The sequence below is a fragment of the Diabrotica virgifera genome, chromosome 3 (genome assembly GCF_917563875.1).
Source record: "Diabrotica virgifera virgifera chromosome 3, PGI_DIABVI_V3a".
NCBI classification, from domain to species: domain Eukaryota; kingdom Metazoa; phylum Arthropoda; class Insecta; order Coleoptera; family Chrysomelidae; genus Diabrotica; species Diabrotica virgifera.
Window position 1 is genome coordinate 113018229 of NC_065445.1, and position 24640 is coordinate 113042868.

The 24640-nt window shown below is 32.1% G+C and overlaps 1 protein-coding gene across 1 annotated transcript; it reads left to right on the top strand.

Annotated features, from left to right (window-relative positions):
* LOC114327448 (40-kDa huntingtin-associated protein) lies at positions 1–24350 on the top strand. The gene is made up of 5 exons (XM_028276070.2): positions 1–172; positions 227–476; positions 6246–6462; positions 15899–16117; positions 24067–24350. The coding sequence occupies exons 1-5, from the start codon at positions 105–107 to the stop codon at positions 24231–24233; spliced, it is 921 nt and encodes a 306-aa protein (XP_028131871.1). The 5' UTR covers positions 1–104; the 3' UTR covers positions 24234–24350.
* The last annotated feature ends 290 nt before the right edge of the window (positions 24351–24640 follow it).

Here is a 24640-nt window from a genome sequence, read left to right on the forward strand (position 1 = left end):
AATTAATGCAAACATAAACTAACATAAACATAAGTGGTTTTTGGCAAAAACATAATATTTATTTCATATAATATAATAAATCTTGTTAATTACATATTTTGAATATGGATTCAGAATATGTTGATAACGATTTATTAGATAAGTATATGACCATATCTAATAAGTTAAAAAAGTAATAATGTAACACTATTCTAAAAATATCAATTACATGATTGATTTGTTTTAGACGATTTCTTAAAAAACCCAATGTAGCAGAAGCCTGTGAATCTTTTAGCAGTTTAGCCAAACAGTGCGAATCTTTAGAACTACCTGTTTATGCAGGCCTATGTTGGATTGCTGCTGCTAGGTGTGAAGGCTCATTATTAAACAATACTGGAGAAACATCCTGCCTGATACATTCTGCTAGACAGTTGATGAAAGCTGAAGAAATAGATAAGGAAATATGTTGTGAGACAGTTTATGGCGAATATTTACAAGTAAGGCTGAGTTTATGGTAAAGCAGTGAGCATATCGTAGCGGTTTACCTAGAGATTCACCTCTATGTGAACAAATGCGCTGGAAATATTGTTGTATGTTTATAGTAACACTACGAGGATAGCGAAAAGTGATGCTGACAGCAGTTTCGTAAGAAACAAAAATGTTTGATTTTGATAGCGGTCCACATAAAGTTCGGTAGCCTTTGGGCGTCCCCAACTGGCCCAACCATATCAGACCATCTTCCTTGTTTCCGCCAGTTCCCTTATCTCACTTCTTATAATCAAGATATCAGGTTATTTTGTGTTAATCTACCAGTCTTGTTTGTCGTTTGTTTATACAAATTAAATAAAATATGTAATATATAATAATAGTAAAATATAATATAATGTAGAAGACAAATGGATGAAGATAAGTGGAATGAACACATTAGTAGAATGGCAGGGGATAGGATAATACGAATAGCACGAGATGAGTCACCAAATGGACGAAGAAGTATTGGCAGACCAAGAAAAAGATGGTGCGATAACTTAAACAATTTAGGAGGCTAATATTGAAGAAGAAACAGGCTTTAAAGCCTTCATACAAGAAGGAAGAGGAAGAAGAGGAAATAAAATATTGTTTATTGTTAGTATGTCAGGTGCTGATTCGTTAACCCATTAGCGCCGAGATTAATAAATTATTGATTTTGTATTATTTTTTGCAATATTAATAATGAACTGTGTTTAAATAATAAAAAACTTCATAAATATTTTTTCTGAGATATTTCATTTCTGAGATATTAAGTGTTGCCTTAAAGCAACGCTAGGCGCTTACACTACCTAGTTTTTGTTGAAAATAATAAACCAAAAAATTAAAGCATTTGGGATACAGTAAAGTAGGCAATAAAACAAAAATAGATATTTATTCATAAAAAAAATGTAATTAGATGTGATTAATTATAAAAATTTACACTATCGAGAGTGAAACGGTATAAAACAAGAAGTACATAGTCCAATATCACATTTTAAACACATTGTTCTAACGATAGATTTATATGTTTTAGACGCACATCTTCTCTTTTTACCATCTGGAATGTACTGTATCAAATGATTGATGGTATGGTGTCCAAAAGAATGTCATCTGATACTCGGCTGTTGACAGATGCTGTCAAGGAAGCCGACAGTCTTCCACTTCCTTTATTAAGTACACTGCTTCGCTAAATATGTGCTTACAATCTCTCTTATATAATCTAATTGCGATACCTTTTCTCTGCCAATTTTATTATACAATATCCAACTATTTTGTAATGCAACATCGAGCATCCACGTAAAAATTGGCCATTAACATTTTTTGCCACGAATACTGATCCGGTAGAAACTTTCATTCTGATCCATTTGTACAGTTGCTCCCATAAATGTATTATACTTGGCGATCAATTTGGGTCTAGAAACAAGTATGTTTCGTTTGAGTTTCTGAGAAAATCTTCTTACTTGACCTACTTCTTGAGTGCCGCAGGATGATCCATCCACCGGACATATAATTGTCCATCATTTTGTACAATAGCTGTTTCAAAATAACCTCGATCTTTTTTCAGAAGCTCATTTTTAGGAGTTAACGGACATCCTCTGGGAACTCGGTTTTCGCGAATGGTTCATATTAATTCTCGTCAGTGTCTACATTATTTGTATCTGGAGGTTCTACAAAAATATCGCCACCTAGTTCATCATTATAAATTATATCAAGGGCTTGAGCAAGCGAAAATCCTCGTCTAGAACAAAAATGATAAAATTTAAAATATAGGTAGTACAAGCGCCTAGCGTTGTTTTAATGCAACGGCTGGGTTACAACAGGCACTGACTAGTAGTTATTGATCAATTCATATAAATTATTTAAAATATGTTCTGTTAGAAGTATAATCAACACAAATTTAACATATATAAATAATATGTTTCATTTATATCGAAATTATGGTACTTACTCAAATCAAAAGTCCATTATTTTCACGTTCTAATATTATACTCAACTTCAAATGCACCAAACTTACAAACAGTTCTTAACACCGCAAATAGATAGGCATAACCAAGTGTGAGCGATTATGGTTGATGGAATTTGCAAGGTCACACCTCTTTTATGACTGTCTTATGACTTCAAGCTCCTCCCAAATACAGGCATGTCTGCTGTTGCTTTAAAGCAACGCACGGCACTAATGGGTTAATAAGTACATTTCATGTTAGTCAACCTTTATGGGATCAAAAGGATAAGAACCAAGAACCACAGAAACAGATCCTTGCTAGAAACATTGTGGAATGAGGTTGAAGATGAGTTGGGAGTATCAAGTAACTAAAATTTTAATTTTGATATTAACTTTGTTAATTTTACAGTATAAACGTTAAATTATGTTCAGTGAAATATAATTTTTAAACATTTCGCTCTCTTCTCGACATGGTACTTGCTGCTTCACTATGAATTGCTTACCACAAGTTACAACTTCGGCACCTCTATATAAGCTTCTCTTACTGCTATCCTCAAAGCTCACTGTTTCATCATAAATTGGGACTAAGACACACATGAGTTAGTATAATAGTATATTATTCCACGAGCATGTAATAGCCATTACATGCGAGTAGAATACTATACTTTTCTACGACCTTTTTTATTTTAATTAGTATAAAATTTAATTATCAACTACTCGAGATTTAAATTATAACAATTTACAAAAGTTGCTAAATGCTGTTTACCCCTAATACGAGGCTGAATAATTGGTTACCTACTATTACCAAATTCTTATGTATTATAAAAATACAACAAGAAATAGTCAATCCAAGTTCTATTAGTTTCCGAAAAATTATAAGCATAAATTTGTACCTACTGTCACTGAATCTAATAAATAGGAAATTGCTATTATTGGTGGATATATTTCATTAAAGTTATAATGTCGTATATTATTATTTACATTTAACTATACCTAATATAATAATATAAGTATATATAATATGTTATTTATTTATTTATTTATTAATGGTTTCACCATTATTCAAAATAGTAAGTAATACAATGAATTATAAAATAGTTGACATAGTTAAATTCTAACATATACAATAAAAAGCAATGTAAAACGTGTTAAAAATATGATGTAACACCATTACTTAACAAACTAAACATGATCAACACAATTTAACAATTGCCTAAAAGAATAAATTGAACTAAAGAATGGATCAACAGTATAATGTGTTAAAGTGCCTAAGAGCTCTAGTCATCGGATCATTTCTACCATAATTAGTATGGTGATACTCAATATAGAATAAAGAAGGATTTCGTAAGTAGTAACTGGTTGTATTAAATCGGATTTCCGATAGTAATTCAGGACAGTTAACAAAGCCATTTATTAGTTTATAGATAAAAAGCATTTCCAGTTTTATTCGTCTATTTACAAGACAAATTATGCTGAAGAACATCATTGTTGTTAAAATTATCTAGAATCTGCAATTTAAATCTAGCGTATCGAGCAAAACTTACTTGAATATTCTCAATTACGACTTTGTCAACCTCCTAATAAGGAGACCAAATAATGGAAGCATACTCTAGGGATGATCGAACTATTGAACAATATAAAACTGGAAGAACGGATACAGAAAAAACTTTTGTATTCCTTTTTTACAAAACCTAGAGATCTGTTAGCATTAGATGATAGAACACGCAGGTGGGATTTAAAATTTAATTGTTTATCAATAAGTACTGGTCATAGGCGTCCGTTTTGGGTAGGTCAACAGCTATTTTATAGCATAACTTTTTTGTCTTGAATTTTTGAGCATTTTTGACACTAGATTATTAAATTATGAGGTATTCGAGTACTAAAAGTTACTCTTACTTTATGTTGGTAAAATACTTCGTTTTTTGTTGAAAAGTTCTTTAAATTTTTTTTTCAAATTCCAAAAACGAAAAACTTTCAAATCGATTTTTCTAGAAAACGTTGTGTTCTACCGACTTAAAGCAAGAGTACCTTTTAGTACTACAATACCTCACAATTTATTAATCCGGTGTCAAAAATGCATAAAAGTTAAGGACAAAAAAGTTATGCGATAAAATACCCGTTGCTCTACCCAAAACGGACGCCTATGACCGGTACTAGAAATTTGCAATAGATTTGCGATAGATTTGCGATTTGGAATCGATTCATCTCTGAAAAGTAAATATGCATACCAATTTTCGTTTATCTAAATAGAAGCGTTCTGGAGGTATTTAAGAAAAACTAATTTCATGGCGCCATCTTCAAAGAGCTCTAGCTCCCTTAAGAAGCATTTTCGGACTAGGTGAATTGGGTTAAATTGTCTTAAAATTATCTGAGGAATCTCCTGTCTTCGTTTGTCGGTAGAGTTTCTGGACACCCTGTATAGTGTATTTGATAAAAAATTTATTTAAGACGTGAACTTAATAAAAAGTTATTTATTGTGTATTATTTGTGGAAGGTCCAAGCAGAGAATACATCAGGATAATATATTCTGTGATCCAAGTATTTTGTTGTTAAAGACGTTCAAAATTGTAAACGTTCCATAGTAGGTAACAATATATTATTAAAAAGTCACTTGAACACTTTTCCTCTTGTCTCGATTGAGTATTAGTTTTTGTTGTAGGTACATATAAATTATTACAATCACTGAATACATAGTTAGTGAAAAAATTATCAGTAGTAATTGCACAAGAGCTCTAAAATTATTGAATTTTTCCCGAGTGTCACTTTGACAGTTTTAATTTCACGAGCCGAAAGCGAGTGAAATTATTTCAAAGTGTCATGAGGGCAAAAATTCTATATTAATTTTAGAGATCGAGTGCAATTTGTTGCGATTATTTCGTGAATAAAACTGTTCAAAACCAAAATTTTATTGTAATTTATTTACGTAAGTACAAATTACTACAATTAAACACACAGTTGTTATAAATATTTCACGGTTGAAAGTCATCACTTTTATAATTTTTAAAACATTAATTGTCATTTATGTCACTGAATGTATTTTTTCGTAGCAACGAAGGGCATCTGACGTAATATACTTGACGACGGGAAATTATCAAAAATTATCGATTTAATTTAGATTTCTGTAGCATTCTATTGGTCAGAATCTCCTATGAATGAAATAATCACATTTATTAACTGAATTAGTAATTTGCAATTATAAAAATAACAGTTATCCAAGAACATTCAAAAGCCATCTCTTTAAATTAATGATGACATTTTCAAGTAGAATGACATTCTAGTAGTGTTTACATATCCATACCAATGTGAATTTTACTACACGTAATTTGCCGTGTAAAGACAGAAAAAGTAGGGATACCCGTAAAATATTTGCGAATTATGTCCCGATGGACTTAAAAATAAACACAATATTAGTTAATTCATGGTTAATTCCAATTAACACAAGCAAAATGCGCTAATGTCATTGTCACTAAAATAAATTAATGATAACCGTCAACATTTTTAGTACCTAAACAAAATATAAACGTAAAAATATACTGACATTGTTACAGTTAAAATTCTATAAATTCTGTAAATTACAATAATTATTGTATTAAAATATACGATTAATATTAAAAGTGGCATGCACCACTTGAATCTAACTTCAGCCCGTGAATAATGACTCGTGAGTAACTTCAGCCCGTGAGTAATGAACTATTACTCACGGGCAGAGTAATGGGTACTATTATCTATTAAAAAATAGCGAATAATGACCATGTTACTAAGCGGTCGTAGAAAAAAGTGTTTTTGATGTTAGATTAATTCTATGTTTTGTTTTTAGGCAGGGTTGAGTTCATGTGCTCATGCAGCAAGTAGACTGAGTAAAAACTGCATACTTCCTCTTTGTTTAGATTTGGAAATTATTGATTTTTTGAAAAGAATTAATAAGCCAGAATATATTGAGAGTTTCGCAGAAGACGCTGTTGAGTTAAGTGTTGAACATTGTGGATCTAGAATTTATGCTTTAGAACTTATGGCTTCACATTTTATAAAAACTGGTAAGGCTTTTGTAATAAGAGCATGTAAATATATTTAGGCATTGGTAGGTATATGTAATTTTCAGATTACTGTTTTTAAAAGATTTAAACGCACATTGTGATGTGACAATAAGAGTGATATTCCTAGAAAATCACCAATGCCAAGTTGAAAGTACAGATAATTTGTAAGACACTTTTTTTAAAACACATTTTTTATTATTTTTGATAACTATGCATCAGATTTAGTGTTTGCTGCAATACATAATGTAATGTCCTGAGACAGCCAATGCCTGCGTGCAAATATGCATAGGGATTACGAACACTCGATACGAATCGTATCCGCCATGTTTTCCCATAGCGCCTTACGGGAAAACATGGCGGATACGATTCGTATCGAGTGTTCGTAATCCCACCCCAGGTCTCTTAGCAGCAACTCGATTTGTTAACACGTTTCATGTGAATGGCATACATGTCAGACACATGATGTCTTCACCAATGTGCGGACTGCGCTCATGTATGACATTGACTATCCACATTTTTAATATTAGGCCAGAAAATGAAGCTGAAAAAATGGCAAAACCTCGCAATTTTTTCGTCCAACATCGATTTGTACAAAAATTTGGGATTAGACTCATTTTACCCTCTAGTTCATTTTCTATATTGCACCGTTGTACGCTTTTGGTTTTTTAAGGGTGAAAACTACCCCTAATTGTAAAAAATTATAAAATAACATTTTAAACTTGAATATGGTCAACATCTGATTTTTATTAGTTAAAAAATAATTGTTTTATGCTTTAGCATATAGTATCATAATATTTCAACCCTTAAAACCACCCTTGTTCGAGCTATATATAAAGAATTTATTTATCCTAAAAGAATGATTTCGGCTTGCATCGATGTGCATAAAAATTTGTGATTAGGATCATCTCATCCTGTACTTCATATTCTTTATCATGCTTAAGGACGTTGATTATTTTTAGGGGTGTAAACTACCCCTTATTGCCAAAAATGGTATAAAAACATTGTAAACCTTAATATTGGTAAAATTTGGCTTTGATTGTTTAAATAATGATCGTTTGATGCTTTAGGATATAATGTCATAATATTTCAACCCTTAAAAACCACCCTTTACAACATTGTAATTTTTGTAGTAATTTAATAGATCTATACAGAAAAAACGTAGAATTACGTACAAAAACATTTATTTACACAAAAATACGAATTTACAAATACAAATACACATACGAATAGTTTTTTAGTCATCTTCATCGAGATCGACACCATCTTTGTCTTCTCTCGAATTTTCGAAATATTCGAATTTTTTGAAAAAAAATTCGTTTTATAAACATATGTAGGTATAGATCCTTCATTTTTGGTGATAAAAAGTTTTTTCATAAATGATTTTGTAGAGTTTTTTGAAGAGCTATAATAATATGTAAATTAAATTTCGTAATATCCCTTAGTTTTTAAATGGGGTGAGTTTAAAGGGCTCGAATAAGGGGGTGTTTGCTCGTAAGTAGAGGTTTTAAACAGCTATACCTCGCTAAACTATTCACTCTAAAGAAAATCTATGTACATGGAAATTTTAGTTATTAAAAAAGCTACAATTTAGTACTGTATAATTTTTTTCTTTATTGCTTTATTGCAATAAAGCAATAAAACAATGCAAGGAGAAATCTAAAGACATGATATTGGGAAAATGGAAAATGAACGATGTACAAATACAAGAATTACTATTTGCAGATATGGTAAAATACAAGAATTACTATTTGCAGATATGGTATTGTTAGCTGACACGGAAGACAAATAATAAACACTTATATAAAAGAACTAAGAAAAATGAACATGAAAATAAACACCGATAAAAGTAAAACAATGGTTATGGCAACTACAAAAAAAGTGATAAAAATTAAGGTAGAAGGACAAGTGTTGGAACAAGTAAACAGCTACAACTACTTAGGTACAATTATTGAAGAAGATGGTAAAATAGACAAAGAAATAAACAATAAAATAGGAAAAGCAGGGACAATTTATATTAGGTACATTAAGAAATACGTTCTTTGGAAAGAAAGAGGTACCCAAAGAAGTCAAAACACAAGTGTACCAAAAAGTGGTTCGACCATCAATCATCTATGGGAGTGAATCGTGGACGCTAACAAAGAACAACAAAAGAAAAATCAAAGCTACAGATATGAGATTCTTGAGAAAAATAGAAGGGGTCACACGAAGAGACAAAATTAGAAACGACACAATAATTCAAGCTCTAAAGATAAAACCCATAGAGACAATTATAGGGGAACGACAGTTAGGATGGTTGGGACACATCCATAGACTAAACGACACAAGAATAACGAAAAAAAGTATATGAAGTCAGAGTACAAGGGAAAAATAAAGTAGGTCGCCCAAGAATGAGATGGGAAGAACAAGTTAGACAAGAAGCAGAGAATAGAGGACTGCAATGGAGTATGGCAAAACAATTAGCTCAAAATAGAACAGCATGGAAAAGATGTATCAAAGAAGCACCTCAAGATTAAAACATATGGACAGAAAGATGGGTCAAATAAGTAATTTATATTCATTAAAATTGTATTGTTAAAATAAGTATTGTATAATTATTAAAATATATTGAAATGTAGATATTGAACTAGTTGTAAAGAGCCCAACACCGAAAGGTACGAATGGGCTTAATTGATTAAATAAAATAAATAAATAATTTTTTTCGTATCTCCAGTATTTTAGGAGATATTTTGAAGAAAAGGGTAAAAAATACGAAATTTCAAAAAAATCAAATAATCTTTAAACTCCAATTTTTCTAAAATTGGGCCTTTTAAATAGGTTTAACTTCTTAGATGTATTGATAATACGTATAAAAAAAGAATTACAGAAGGGTGAAGATCAATTTTAATTAGGAAGATAGTTAGGAGGTTGTTTTCACGAATTTTTTCATGGGAAAAAGTAGGTATCGACGTTATTTTGATCATAAGTCGCTTAATTTCTATGCTAGAAACATTTTCTTTTATTTTTTGAAACATCTAATTGTATACTTGAAAAATATTGTGTAAGTTTTCATCGAAAAATGCAAAGTTTTCCCGTTATTTAGGTTTGAATATTTCAAATTATGCATTTGACGAAAAAAGGTAACCTTTAACATGCCGTATCTCGGTTGGTGTTGGTCGTAGAAAAATTATAAAAAAAGGATTTTGTTTGTGTTTCTAAAAGATACAATTTTATTATCTAAAGTTTTTTTGATTAAATACATATTTTTCGAGTTATACTCAAAAAACCCTCTAAAAATGTCGATTTTTTCGGCGAAAAACTTTTACTTTAAACCGCGAATAACTCGAAAAATATTAGTTTTACGAAGAAAACGTAAATAATATTTTTTAGAATTACTTTTTTCATCGACTTCCATGGTTAAAATGTAACGAAAAATTCCCACCCCCCTCCTCCCCGAGGTTGGGGTGGCAACCACCCCCAAGGTTTTAGCGTCCAGCGGCATGATATAGAAAATGATCCTTGGGCTCTTCCCTACCTTCCGTGAAAATATCAAGTACATCCATGCTGGACGAAAAAATTGCGGGCCAAAATGCATAATTTCTTGGCCTATATGTATTTTTTTGTGAGTTGTTAAGTCTTAGGATCAGACAAAAGATCGTTATTTCATTTATAATTCGGAGCACTGTTGCGTAGGCAGCCTAATAAGTTAGAGAAATAATAATATAATGTGATTAAATCAAATTATCATTTTATGCTAGATTTCTGAAAATAATTGTTGTGGCAGTCAACAGGTTAATTTCTTGGTGTTGATTACAGGTTACAGTTGAGTCCACGAGTCTTTACACGTCATCATTTAAAGCATACAAAATAAGTCGGAAATTTATTAAACGCAACAGCAAGTGACAGAAAGTGGGTATTATTCCGATCACGGGTTATAGTATAAAATTTGACGTTATCAAATAAATAGAATGGTGTGCGCGTGTGTGTGTGTGTGTGTGTGTGTGTGTGTGTGTGTGTGTGTGTGTGTGTGTGTGTGTGTGTGTGTGTGTGTGTGTGTGTGTGTGTGTGTGTGTGTGTGTGTGTGTGTGTGTGTGTGTGTGTGTGTGTGTGTGTGTGTGTGTGTGTGTGTGTGTGTGTGTGTGTGTGTGTGTGTGTGTGTGTGTGTGTGTGTGTGTGTGTGTGTGTGTGTGTGTGTGTGTGTGTGTGTGTGTGTGTGTGTGTGTGTGTGTGTGTGTGTGTGTGTGTGTGTGTGTGTGTGTGTGTGTGTGTGTGTGTGTGTGTGTGTGTGTGTGTGTGTGTGTGTGTGTGTGTGTGTGTGTGTGTGTGTGTGTGTGTGTGTGTGTGTGTGTGTGTGTGTGTGTGTGTGTGTGTGTGTGTGTGTGTGTGTGTGTGTGTGTGTGTGTGTGTGTGTGTGTGTGTGTGTGTGTGTGTGTGTGTGTGTGTGTGTGTGTGTGTGTGTGTGTGTGTGTGTGTGTGTGTGTGTGTGTGTGTGTGTGTGTGTGTGTGTGTGTGTGTGTGTGTGTGTGTGTGTGTGTGTGTGTGTGTGTGTGTGTGTGTGTGTGTGTGTGTGTGTGTGTGTGTGTGTGTGTGTGTGTGTGTGTGTGTGTGTGTGTGTGTGTGTGTGTGTGTGTGTGTGTGTGTGTGTGTGTGTGTGTGTGTGTGTGTGTGTGTGTGTGTGTGTGTGTGTGTGTGTGTGTGTGTGTGTGTGTGTGTGTGTGTGTGTGTGTGTGTGTGTGTGTGTGTGTGTGTGTGTGTGTGTGTGTGTGTGTGTGTGTGTGTGTGTGTGTGTGTGTGTGTGTGTGTGTGTGTGTGTGTGTGTGTGTGTGTGTGTGTGTGTGTGTGTGTGTGTGTGTGTGTGTGTGTGTGTGTGTGTGTGTGTGTGTGTGTGTGTGTGTGTGTGTGTGTGTGTGTGTGTGTGTGTGTGTGTGTGTGTGTGTGTGTGTGTGTGTGTGTGTGTGTGTGTGTGTGTGTGTGTGTGTGTGTGTGTGTGTGTGTGTGTGTGTGTGTGTGTGTGTGTGTGTGTGTGTGTGTGTGTGTGTGTGTGTGTGTGTGTGTGTGTGTGTGTGTGTGTGTGTGTGTGTGTGTGTGTGTGTGTGTGTGTGTGTGTGTGTGTGTGTGTGTGTGTGTGTGTGTGTGTGTGTGTGTGTGTGTGTGTGTGTGTGTGTGTGTGTGTGTGTGTGTGTGTGTGTGTGTGTGTGTGTGTGTGTGTGTGTGTGTGTGTGTGTGTGTGTGTGTGTGTGTGTGTGTGTGTGTGTGTGTGTGTGTGTGTGTGTGTGTGTGTGTGTGTGTGTGTGTGTGTGTGTGTGTGTGTGTGTGTGTGTGTGTGTGTGTGTGTGTGTGTGTGTGTGTGTGTGTGTGTGTGTGTGTGTGTGTGTGTGTGTGTGTGTGTGTGTGTGTGTGTGTGTGTGTGTGTGTGTGTGTGTGTGTGTGTGTGTGTGTGTGTGTGTGTGTGTGTGTGTGTGTGTGTGTGTGTGTGTGTGTGTGTGTGTGTGTGTGTGTGTGTGTGTGTGTGTGTGTGTGTGTGTGTGTGTGTGTGTGTGTGTGTGTGTGTGTGTGTGTGTGTGTGTGTGTGTGTGTGTGTGTGTGTGTGTGTGTGTGTGTGTGAGAGAAAAAATGGCTTGGATGCGGGTCCGTTAGCCACAGATTTTTATTTTATTTTTACCTCAATTTATTAGTTTTGTTATATTTATACCTATTTCACTATATGACTATATTTGTTTCTCTCAAGTAGTTAATGAGTAATTTAAATATTTCCATTTTATGACAACTTATTAGATATTCTATACTAATTAAAAAATGAACTTGTGTTTGTCGTAAATTGTAATATAATTCATTTATATATCTCTCGTTAATTTTGCATTCAAAGAAAATATGGTTCAAATCTCTAATCGAAACATTATCACAAAAACAGACTGATGAATAAAGACCGGATTATATGTTCCTGTTTTGACTGAAATATGTGCATATATATGTCTGAAATATGAGTAAAATATGTTGAAAATATTCCCTAAAAGTTTAAAATATGTTCCAAATATGTGGAATATGTGAAAAATATTTTAAATTAAGAAGAAAATGTGCATTAAAAAATGTATAAAAGTTTTATTAAATAACGGTAAGTACATATATTGACAAAATTAACCTAAATATACGAATGTATACCTATCTAGTACCTATTACTATTACTTACGTTTCTACATTTTATTCCTTCTTATAAAAACAATTCACAATTTTTTAAAATATTTTCAATAGTAAAATTATGTCGCCTATCCGTTAGTAGTAATTTGTATGTTGAAAATCTTTGTTTAACATCAACTGATGTGATTGATGCAAATTTTATAACTTTAACAATCTCCGCATTTAAATTGGTAGTGACATCAAAATCGTCACAAATAATTTGGTTTGCTTCCTGTAATAATAATTTTAAATCACTATTTTTCTGTAAAGTTTCAATCCATTTTTTATTTATTGATTGTCCAATTTTTCCAGAAACTTCTTCAGCGTTTTCCTTAAATTTCTGAATTAAATTAAGGGACTCTTGTAGTGGAAACGATTCTGTTTTCTAAAATTGATTTGCATTTTAAAATCGCACCAATATTTGCTTCTTCAAAACATAAAATTAGTTCTTTTATGGGGAGAAAATGTTCCGCATAAAAACAGGCAGCTTTTAAATATGTTCCCCAACTTGTGATTATAGGCTCCGGTGGCAAAGGAGTATTTGGAAATTTTTCTTTATATATCTGAATCCTTAAAGGCGATTTTAAAAATATTTTCTTCACGTTACTAATTAAACTATTAAATGTAGGAAATGAATTTCGAATTTCTTCCGCCACTCTGTCTAAAAGTCTAAACCATGCGCCAAACACGTCACATGAATTAAATTGGGATATAAAACTTTTAGTTGTTGGCAAGATTTGACCATGTATGACGCAGCATCGGAAACCATAAGCAAGATTTTGTTAGCTGGAACAATGTCGGGAAGGAAAAAGTTCATGAATGCATCATTTAAAAACCTAACCATTGTTACATGGTTAACTGTGTCAAGCTGTTTACAGCCAAAAATATGTCAAAATATGCCAAAATATGTTAAAAATATGCCAAAATATGTTAAAAATATGCCAAAATATGTCAAACGGTCGAAAATATGTTCAAACCATCAAAATATGTTAAAAAACCGAAAATATTCTAAATATGTAAAATTAAATTAGTGTCAAACGCCTTTAATTATCATAATTCGTCCACATCCTGAAGCGTTTGATTGTATCTTTGATGGTTTTCGATATGCAAAAAACATATAATCCGGTCTTTACTGATGAATTAACTATTCCTAATTTGTGCAGATGTGCCTCATATTTTCCGTGTCGAGTTTTTAATCTGACGATAGTAGAAATATCTTGCTTTGGCAGGTTATACTTAAATATGTATTCAGGTGGCGGAGGAAGTTTTTGATATGCTTGAAATATTTTTCCATTGTTTTTTCCATATTTTATTTATTCTAGCTTTAACGTCATTTATTGCATCTGTCGATAAGATCTGAGTTAGAATCTCACCATTTTTTATTGCTTCTTTGGCCAACTCATCCACCACTTTCTCATAACCCAGTATACTGGCATGCCCTTTTGCCCATATAAATACTACTTCCACTTTAGACAAATTATTTTTTATATTACATAAAATTTTTTATTTGTATGAACTAAAATCAGTGTTTTCAATTGCATATATTGCAGATCTGTAGTCTGTTATTATCACAGCTTTTTCAATATTATTCTCTTTGATCCATTCTAGAGCTTTTTCGATGGCTATAATCTCAGCTGTAAAAATACTACTAATACTAGATAATTTGTAATTATTATGTTGATGGGTATTTTGCATATACATAGCACATCCTACTCCTGTTTGATTTTTAGAACCGTCTGTGTAAATTACTGTGTAATCCACAAAGTCGCTCAGTATAGATTTTACTAAAATATTATTTAAATGATTTGATTCTGTATATTTAGGAATTATGATTCTTGGTTTTTTAATCAAAGTTTTATACGGAAATTTATAAATTGGTAATAATTTACTGTTGTGTAAATCTGTATAATTCCTGGTTTCAATGAATGCATCTGTTAGTGGTGGTGAATTTTTTTATTCTCCAATATTTGCTAGTTAAGTTTTCCATGTTTAATAAAGCCAGATTTGTTAAAAGGTCTGACTCAGTGTTTCTTAGCTTTATGCAGTATTTTTGAGCTAAAAATTGTCTACGTAAATTTAATGGGATTTCATTACACTCTGCTAGCATAACGTTTGTTGGAGTGGATACCATTGCACTTAAACATATTCTCAAGCATCTGTATTGTATCCGATCTAATATTTTTAAGTTCGTATTGCTTGCTGATCCATATATCCAACACCCATAGTTCACGACTGACCGAATACAAGCATTGTAGAACAATAAAGCTGTTTTGGGGTCTGCACCCCATTTTCTGTTGGTAATACACCTTAGTATATTTATTTTTTTTCACACTTACCTTTGATGTATTGAATATGTTTAGTCCACAGAAGTTTATTATCTAGTACTATCCCTAGATACTTATACTGATTCACCACTGGTATAGTACGCCCACTCGAGGTTACGTTTCCCGGTGCGCGCAACCTATGCCTGGTGAAAAACATAATATTGAATTTTTCTGTGGACATTGTCATATTATTTTCATTTGTCCATTGTATAATAATTTCAACTATATGCCTCAATGACCGTAGACAGTCGTCGTAGGTTTTTTGGGTGGAGTATATACAGATATCATCTGCATATTGTAAACATTTAATGTTTTCGTCAAACAAACTATGAATACTAGCAGAATATAAGTTGAATAATGTTGTTCTTTTATTATCATTGATTAATAAATAAATAAACAATTTATAAAAAAATTCAATAACATATTTTCTTTTTGTTATTTTATTCACTTTGGCGGAACATTAAACACAAGCATCCCTTAACTGTGTCAACAATGAGGTTAGCTTTGTACATTGTCAAAATTTATCGTAAAATAACATAAACTTATCATGAAATAACTCCAATATAAAATTAGTTGTGAAAACAACTGTTTGTATACTATAAAAAACTTCAAAATGCAAAAATTCGACAAAATAACAGCAAAAAATTCAACAAACTGACATCCACAAAAGCAAACAAACCAAAACGTCAGAAATTGTACTTAAAATATATGAAAACATCCCCAATCGTCTTTCTTTGTACCTATCTCTTTTCAATGCACTGAGTCTAGATCGTTCATAAAAATAACATGTGTTTTTATTTAATAACAGGCGGCAGCTGGTTTGTCATTAGTTTCATGCGTGGAAGAGAATTATGCTAGATAAAAAGTATGTGTTTTATCTCGCCAGGTATTAATGACGCACGGGTTAAGACTTATGGACTCAACTGTACATATTGTCACATTAATCTAAAATTCTTTTTTAGGTGATTATTTAGCAGCATTAGAAACTTTCTTTGAAATATCCAAATTATTAGAGAAATGTGTCTCTAATGGTTTCAGAAGTGAAATATTATTAAAGTGTGAAATAAACAGTGTATTCTTATTATTAATTCTCCGACCAAATCCACAAAAATTAGCACCCCATCTCACAAGAATTTTGGAAAAGTACACATGGGGAGATACTAATGATGAAAGTCTGAAAGGTAAAATTTAAAGTAATAAAAGTAATAAGTAATAATTCTCTAATAGGAAATTAAACTTCAGGTTCAATTTATTTATGCTGTCATTTATTTACACTATTCAAGATACTACTTACAACTTGAACGCACTGTTAAATAATAGCAATAAAGAGGGCGTTCAAGTATTACGTAACGCAACTTTTGAAAATTTTTGACCCCCCTCCCGCCTATGTAACGCACCGTAACGTTTTTATGTACACCCCTCCCCCTACCTAAACATTACGTAACACCCAAGTGACCATTTTACCAAAGTAATAGTTTTGTTACGAAAAGTTTATACCGGAAAGCCAATAAAATAAATTTGTTGTTTTAATCGCATTTGCGATAATAATAAAACAGATTTCTAACTCGTAATAATAAACTTTTACTGCTCATCTTTCCATTTTTCTACTGTTTCAAGTATTTCTCGTTCATCAATGATAACTTTTTCTTTATTATCTAGTGGAGCATTTGTGTTTTTCTATATATAGGCCAGCAACTTCACAAACTTTTTTGTGGATATGTCATGTCGTGCTTATTTTCTAACTCTTCCATTTTTGAATCTTGCATCAACGATTAAAAGGTTGTGAACAGATCCATTATCTGCTCCAGAGTATGACGTAATTCTACTGATGGAGTTTTTAAACCTTTTGTTGATAAGATTGTAAGAAAGAGGTAAGTATATAAAAAAAATAATTTGAGTTACTACTCAGTATAGTAACATTTGAGTTACTAGCCCAGTAAATCAACGTGAAATATGCCATGTAATTAAATATTACCATGTCATTTTCAGTGTCATCACCGAATTGCATGAAAATCTGGATTTAGATTCACCCTCCACTTCACTTTTGGACTTGAGTCCAGGGTTGCTTTTACTTGGGGGGTGAAAGCCACCTCCTCTCGGAGGTGAAAAATCATACCTGTAAAATAAGCCCGGAAATGGATAAATTGACTACTTCTAAGCAACTTTTGTTCTACAGAGTTTTTAAGTAAATGAATATTTGCTAGTGAAAATGTTTATTTTTTAACAAAAAAAAACACGTTTACTTGTATAATATAGATTCATTCATTCGTAGCAAAGAATATACTTGGTAGCAAAGAATATACTCTCTTAACGTCTATATTCTTTGTTCGTAGCATCCGGATAGTAAGTGAGAGAGTTCCAGAAATGTTAAACCAGTTGCATAAACTTAGTTTTCGTTCCAGCGCAAAATGCAGAGGCTCATTTATCCTTTTGTGTCTCTGTGGTCGTACTCTACTTTCACGATGGTCTTGTACAGTTTTGCCATGCACGTAATGACTGTGCATATACACACTATTGCGGGATGTGAAATAGATCCTACTAGTTGCACATATTCTGTTCTTGAGATCGCATTGTACTGATGGACAAAAGAAACTGTAAGGCATCTGCTTAAATGCTTCTGTGAAGACGACAGATCAACTGACAACCTCACAAGAAGTGGTTAAAACTTGCATTATCCTTTATCTAGCTGACTAGACCACAAGCTTGCTTGGGATTTGAAGGATTGGGCAGGGTGGCGGCAGGGAAAGACATATTTCAATGTATTCCTCGAGCGGCAACAGCAGTATTCATCCGCGTATTTAGTCACTTTCAATATTTCGATTTACGGACGTGAGTGCTATACCATGCCAGATTAGGTTCTGCTGGATCCTGCAAGTTATCTTCAGGATTTCCATATTCCGCCGAAACATTGTAGCTTTTAATTTCCCCGTTTTCCAACTTTTGATGATATTAGAGGATGCATTCACTTTAGGAACACTGACTACTGCAGTGTGTGTCTTTGTATTACTGAGAATGAAAACAGAATAAAAGAGACGTATAATACAGCCAAAAGATTTCCCGTACAATATAGACAAACAAAAAAAAACAAAGTAACAATACTGTACAATACAATCGAATGATTCCCTGTAAAACATAAGCGAAAAGTAATTGCCAACCTGCCAGATTTCAATTCAATAGTTTTTTGTATGTAAGGAAAAATCAATGTTACGTAACGCGTTGTTCAAACCCGCTTTCCTAACTCGTAACGTTTTGCACGACCCCCCTTTCCCCTAAATTGCGTTACGTAATAATTGAACGACCCCCAATGAATTTCTACAAAAATATCATGTTACTAATTAAACATTACTAATTGAAACATAATAAACAACCACAATATAATCGCAGTGGTTAATGTCACTTTCGTTTAGAGCTCTTTGGAATTCATTACTGAAGTTGATTTGTCATAAAACTATTATAATAATTGAATCGGTCATTGCGAAAACAATCTAAGTCCAGATTTTAGGTAAAATAACTTTTCGACGCCATGATGTTTTTAAGATTTAAATCAACCATTCCGCGCAAAAACAACGCCAGTTACTGTTTATATTGTATGTTTAAATATTCTATCGTAGGTCGGTATGTTTTTCGGTCAGTTCGAAAACAACACCTGTCCTTTACTGGACTTTATTTTGACTGTTTCTTGCTGACAATAAAGAAAGTTTTAGTACAAACATTAAACATCATGGTTCATTTCGAAAACAACATAAGTCCACAAAATTAAAAACTTAATATCAAAAAAACTCAGAAACATTTAGTTTTTTCTTGTATATATATATATATATATATATATATATATATATATATATATATATATATATATATATATATATATATATAAAAAGTAAAAAAGTACTGAGATAACAGTATATATTCATTATATATATATATATATATATATATATATATATATATATATTTATTCGCATTAATATTTTTTATTCTTTCATACATATGTTCTAAATTTTATCTTATTGCATTGTAGAAATTCTTGAGAAAGGAAATAAACATTTCCGAAAGCTTGAATATTGGATAATAGTGTACTTTAAGGCCCCAGTTTGACTTCTATACCCAAAAATAGTGAAATTCGTATATATATATATATAAAATGAATAATTTTGGGGAATGCAGTCAATGTGTTTTGGGCTGATGTCATATGCCAATTTTGTTTTTATACATAGTGTTTTATAATATTATCATTTTATTATAAGATTTATTATATAAGATTAATGTAAATTTTCGCGAAATATTATATAATATATATTAAATATAATTAAATATATACATACATAATATATCTAAATTTATATGTATTCTGACTGTTTCTTGCTGAAAATAAAGAAAAAACATTAAAAATTATGGTTCATTTCGAAAACAACATAAGTCCACAAACTTAAAAATTTAATAGCAAAAAAAATACGCAACATTTAGACTTTTTTTGTCTTTCAAAAAGATGCATTTATAACCCATAATACTTATATAAAATATAGTAAGTAGTATTACCTTAAAATATCCAGTTACTAATAGACCGGGAGATATTATACAGAAGTTCAGCCACGATTTTCTAAGTCCTGCCCTTTGCAATAGTGGAAGGGTAGACGAGGTACTTACAATTTGTGGAAATTCCCACAAATTTCCTGTGACATTCTCCTGTAAAAATTAGATTTTCCAAAAAAATAAAAATAGGGTTTTGCGGTGAATTTCTGAGTCCTGCCATATCCGTAGAATGACAGGATACTATGGATTTTATGAAGAAAATTTTTTGGGCAGGAGGGTTGCAAACGGGCTAACGGAATATATATGTATACAAACTTGTATGGAAAATAATGAAATTTTCATGATTTTCTGGGTCCTGCCAACTAAATAAATTAAACATATTTATTTCAAAATGATAAAAAAAAATGTTTTTGCATGACGTCTCCTACTGTTTAAGTATACTTGTCCCTTGGAAAATTTTGCGCAAAATTTTTACCATGATTCCGTGATTTTCTGAGTCCTGCCTTTAAAAAGTTATAATACTCAAATACAATCAATACTTTTTCGGTACTCGACAGGAAGATTAAACGGTTCTTGTAAGACGGCAGGAGTCCTAGATTTGTAAGAAAATTCGTGAAAAATTCCACGATGTTCTGAGTCATGCATTTTGCATATGTTTCATAAATCTTAATATAAGTCTATTTAAAAAGAGGCAGGATGGTTTTATAGTTATTTCGTATACAGGGTGGGGCATTAGTGTGACAAAGTCCAATTACTCGTTTGTCGTAAGAGATACGAAAAACTTTTCTTTAGGTAAAATGTGGGGCGAAGAGAGGATCATAATTTAAAAATATTTTCTAATATACAGGGCTACCCGTATTGACAGGGTGACACAAACTTATGTTTTTTTTAATGGAACACCCTGTATATAATTTTTAAATTTCTAAGATAATTTTAAGACAATTTAACACAATTCACCTAATCGAAAAATGTTTCCTAAGGGAGCTAGAGCTCTTTGAAGATGGCGCCTTGTAATTAGATTTTTGTTATCCCCAGAACGCTTCCGTTTCGATAGACAAAAACTGGTCCGCCTTTTTATCTTCCAGATATAAATCGAATCCATAAATTGCGAATCTCTAGTACCGGTCATAGGAGTCCGTTTTGGGTAGCGGAACGGTTATTTTATCGCATAACTTTTTTATCTTTAACTTTTAAGCATTTTTGACACTATATTATTAAATTGTGAGGTATTCTAGTACTAAAGGGTAGGGGAGAATTGGACAAAACCGGGTACCACTCCAAAAACCGTCTGTATCTTTTGCTATGTGAGAGTAGCAAATGTTTGCTGCAGATTGAAATATTCTCAAATGACTTAACTTTGATATGCTAATGCCAATTTTTAAGAATATTCTTAGATTCTTAACTTTTTTTATTTTTATGAAAATATTGCAAAATACCCGGTTTTGTCCAACCGGTATGATAAAACCGGGTAGTAACTTAATTACCATGTAAAAAGACTAATGGGCAGAAAATAAAATATTTATTAAAAGTATGTGAACAAAAATTGAAAATATATGAACAGAAGTCAGAAATAAAAACTTCATCTACATCATCATTGGCACTACAGGCGTCATAAGCCCATTTGGTGCAAGACACACATTTTATCCAGCCTTCCTTCGCACTATAATTTGAAAATAGTTAATTGTAATATAGACACGCATCGTCATTATTATCTACTTCCTCCAACCTCGCCAAAATTTTGTTTTTGGTGCAGCCCTTTTTACCACGTTTTTTCTTTTTTTTTTTTTGTCCAGTTCATTTAGTTTTAATTTTTTTACGACTGGAGATTTTTTTAAATTTTTCCTACTAGCTTTCTTACTAGCTTCTTCAACAGAAGAAGCCACACGTTGTATTTAACTAAAAACAAAAAAAACCACTGCAGAAACTGGAAGTAACAACAGGTCTGATAAAATCGGGTACCCGGTTTTGTCGATTTTCGGACTACCCGGTTTTGTCAAACTCGTAAACAAGACATTTAAATGTTATTTAAATTTTTAAGTTATGATATAATATTTAAAATTTTTGGCCAAATTAAAGGTAATATACTAGGTTACATGTATTAAATTTTGAAATGGCCATTAGTTATTCATCAGAGAAGAAAACAGCTATAAACTTACCTCAAAAATCGAGTTTCCTGCATCAAAAAACAGGTAAGGTCTTACTGCTCCGGCACAGATTACTCAAATGAGGTAGAAATGAATGCACACGACTGTTGGTGGTAAAGGGACACTAATTTTAACGTTGTCTAATAGATAGCAGCAGACAGTTAGAAGAATTAAGGGGTACCCGGTTTTATCAACCTACCCGGTTTTGTCCAACTCTCCCCTACTCTTGCTGTAAGTCGGTAGGATGCACCGTTTTAAGGAAAAATCAATTTCAAAATTTTTCGTATTTTGAATTTAAGAAAAATTTGAGAAAAATAAAAAAACGGTGTATTTACCTACTTAAAGCAAGAGTAACTTTTAGTACTAGAATACCTCATAATTTAATACTCTACTGTCAAAAATGCTTAAAAAATAAAGCAAGTTATGAGATTTCGCTGATCTACCCACGACGGACGCCTATAACCGATACTAGAAATTCACAATTGATAAAATATTCATCTTTGGAGGAGAAATAAACGTACCAGTTTTCGTTTTTCTAAATAGTTTTTCTAAATAGTTTTTTTTATTTTTTTTTTCAAATTAAAAACCGAAAAATTTTTCAAATCGATTTTTCTAGAACACAGCGTATCCTACCGACTTAAAACAAGAGTACCTTTTAGTATAAGAATACTCCATAGTTTAATAATCCAGTGTCAAAAATGCTTAAAAGTTAGACACAGAAAAGTTATGGGATAAAATATGCGTTTCCCTACCCTAAACGGACGCCTATGACCGGTACTAAAAATTGACAAATGATGGAATCAATTTATCTCTATAAGATAAATAGGTGTACCAGTTTTCGTTTTTCTAAATAGAAGTGTTCTGGAGCTATTAAAAAAAACTAATTAGAATACGCTATCTTTAAAGAGCTCTAGCTTCGTTGCATTTTCAGACAAGATGAATTGAGTTAAATTTTCTTAAAATTATCTGAGGAATCTCCGGGCTTCGATTGTTAGAAGAGTTTCGGGACACCGTGTATAATAGGTACAATCCCTACTATAACCAATTAATTGTAAAATTATTGATTTTCTTAATCGTTTAAAATAAAGATGCTACAGTTTGGTATTAGATTTGAAAGGTGTGTAAAAATCCGAGACATTACTCAGGAAAATAATATTTAATACCGTACGATTCTTTTAACGATATAAAAATTTATTTTTATGTATTAAATATCTTTGCGGTTATCCTGCCACGTTGTAAACGGTTTTAGATTAGTGTTTTTTAAGCATACCTGACATGGCATGACTCAGAAAATTGTGGTGATATGAATATGTTTGTATAACAACCTGTAATAATTTTACTGACTTAAAATTTTATTTTTATATAGGAAATAACTACACAACCATCCTGCCTCTTTGTAAATACTTTATATTAACATTCTTGAGATATGTCCAAAATGGCATGACTCAGAAAATCGTGTAACTTTCCACGAATTTTCTTACACATTTTTTAACTATGTTTATTAAAAAAGGTGTAACTAAACATCCTGCCATTTTGAATAATGTCCACTTAAATTATTTATTTTATAATCAAATTTATTTTATGACTCAGAAAATCACGGAACCAGGGTGAAAATTTTCCACAGAATTTTCCAAGAGACAAGTGCAGTTAAACATTAGGAGACGTCATGCCAACATTTTTTTCGATCATTTTCAAATAATTATGTTTAATTTATTAAGTTGGCAGGACTCAAAAAATTATGAAAATTTCATTATTTTCATTACATGTTCGTATATCCACATACTCCCTTAGTCCTTTTGAAACCCTCCTGCCCAAAAAATTTTCTTCATAAAATTGATAGTATCCTGTCATTCTATGGATATGGCAGGACTCAGAAATTCATCGCAACTCCCCATTTTTTTCCTCATGGAAAATCTAATTTTCACAGGAAAATGTCACAGGAAACCCGTGGATTTTTCCATAAATTGTAAGTACCTTTTCTAACCTTCCAGTATTGCAAAGGGCAGGACTTAAAAAATCGTGGTTGAAGTTCTGTTAATAAATCTCCCGGTTCATAATGGAAAGATTTTTACGTTTGCTGAAAAATTTACACATTGTAACATAAATATATTGTTTTCGCAATGGCCGATTCAATTATAGACAATCACTCCAAGATGTACAAATAATAGACAAAGTTGTTAAACTTTTGATCCTATGTATAGAGGGTGTCCAGAAAGTCTCCAGACAAACGAAGACCGGAGATTCCTCAGATAATTTTAAGACAATTTAACCCAATTCACATAGTCAAATTTGCCACTTTTGGCTTATTTTTCAATATTTGGAATGAATTTTTTTATATTATGAAATAATATAATTCTACCATAGTTTCAAAAAAATTCACAAACATGTGTTTGAAATGTTGATTTCAAACCATACACCCCCTGAAGTTAAATTTGATTATTTTTTCTTTTTAGCCTGTAGAATGACTTCAGAAATATTCTACCTTCTATGTTCGTTAGTCACCATTTGTCAGTCGCTAGACACTAGTAGCTTAGTTGACCTGGAATCTGATTTTTGGAAAGTGCTCTCTAAAGAACAAAAAGAACTTCTACGAATATTGTTAAGAATATACGAAGTTTAATCTATCCGTCGATTTGTTGTCTATTAATTATATGTTATTATAATATGTTAAATATATTTAATGTTATTTCCATTTTTTACTATATGAATATTTTAAATAAACAAAACATTAATTATTCGTAGATTTTTTATTTTTGTTAGGTATATCGATCAAAATTGGTCATCCGATTAAATCGCTATCTTCAATAATAAGGAAACAACAAGATACTACAACAAACTACGTACATATAATAAATACTACAAAATACTAACAATCAATTTTAAGAAAACTGTTTATCTACCAATATTTAACTCTAACTTGACCACTGATCTTTTCAAACCCCTTCATATATCACATAATAAACAATATTTTTATATTAAACCCGTAACAAATGTTAAATATCTAGGAGTTTTTATAGATACACATCT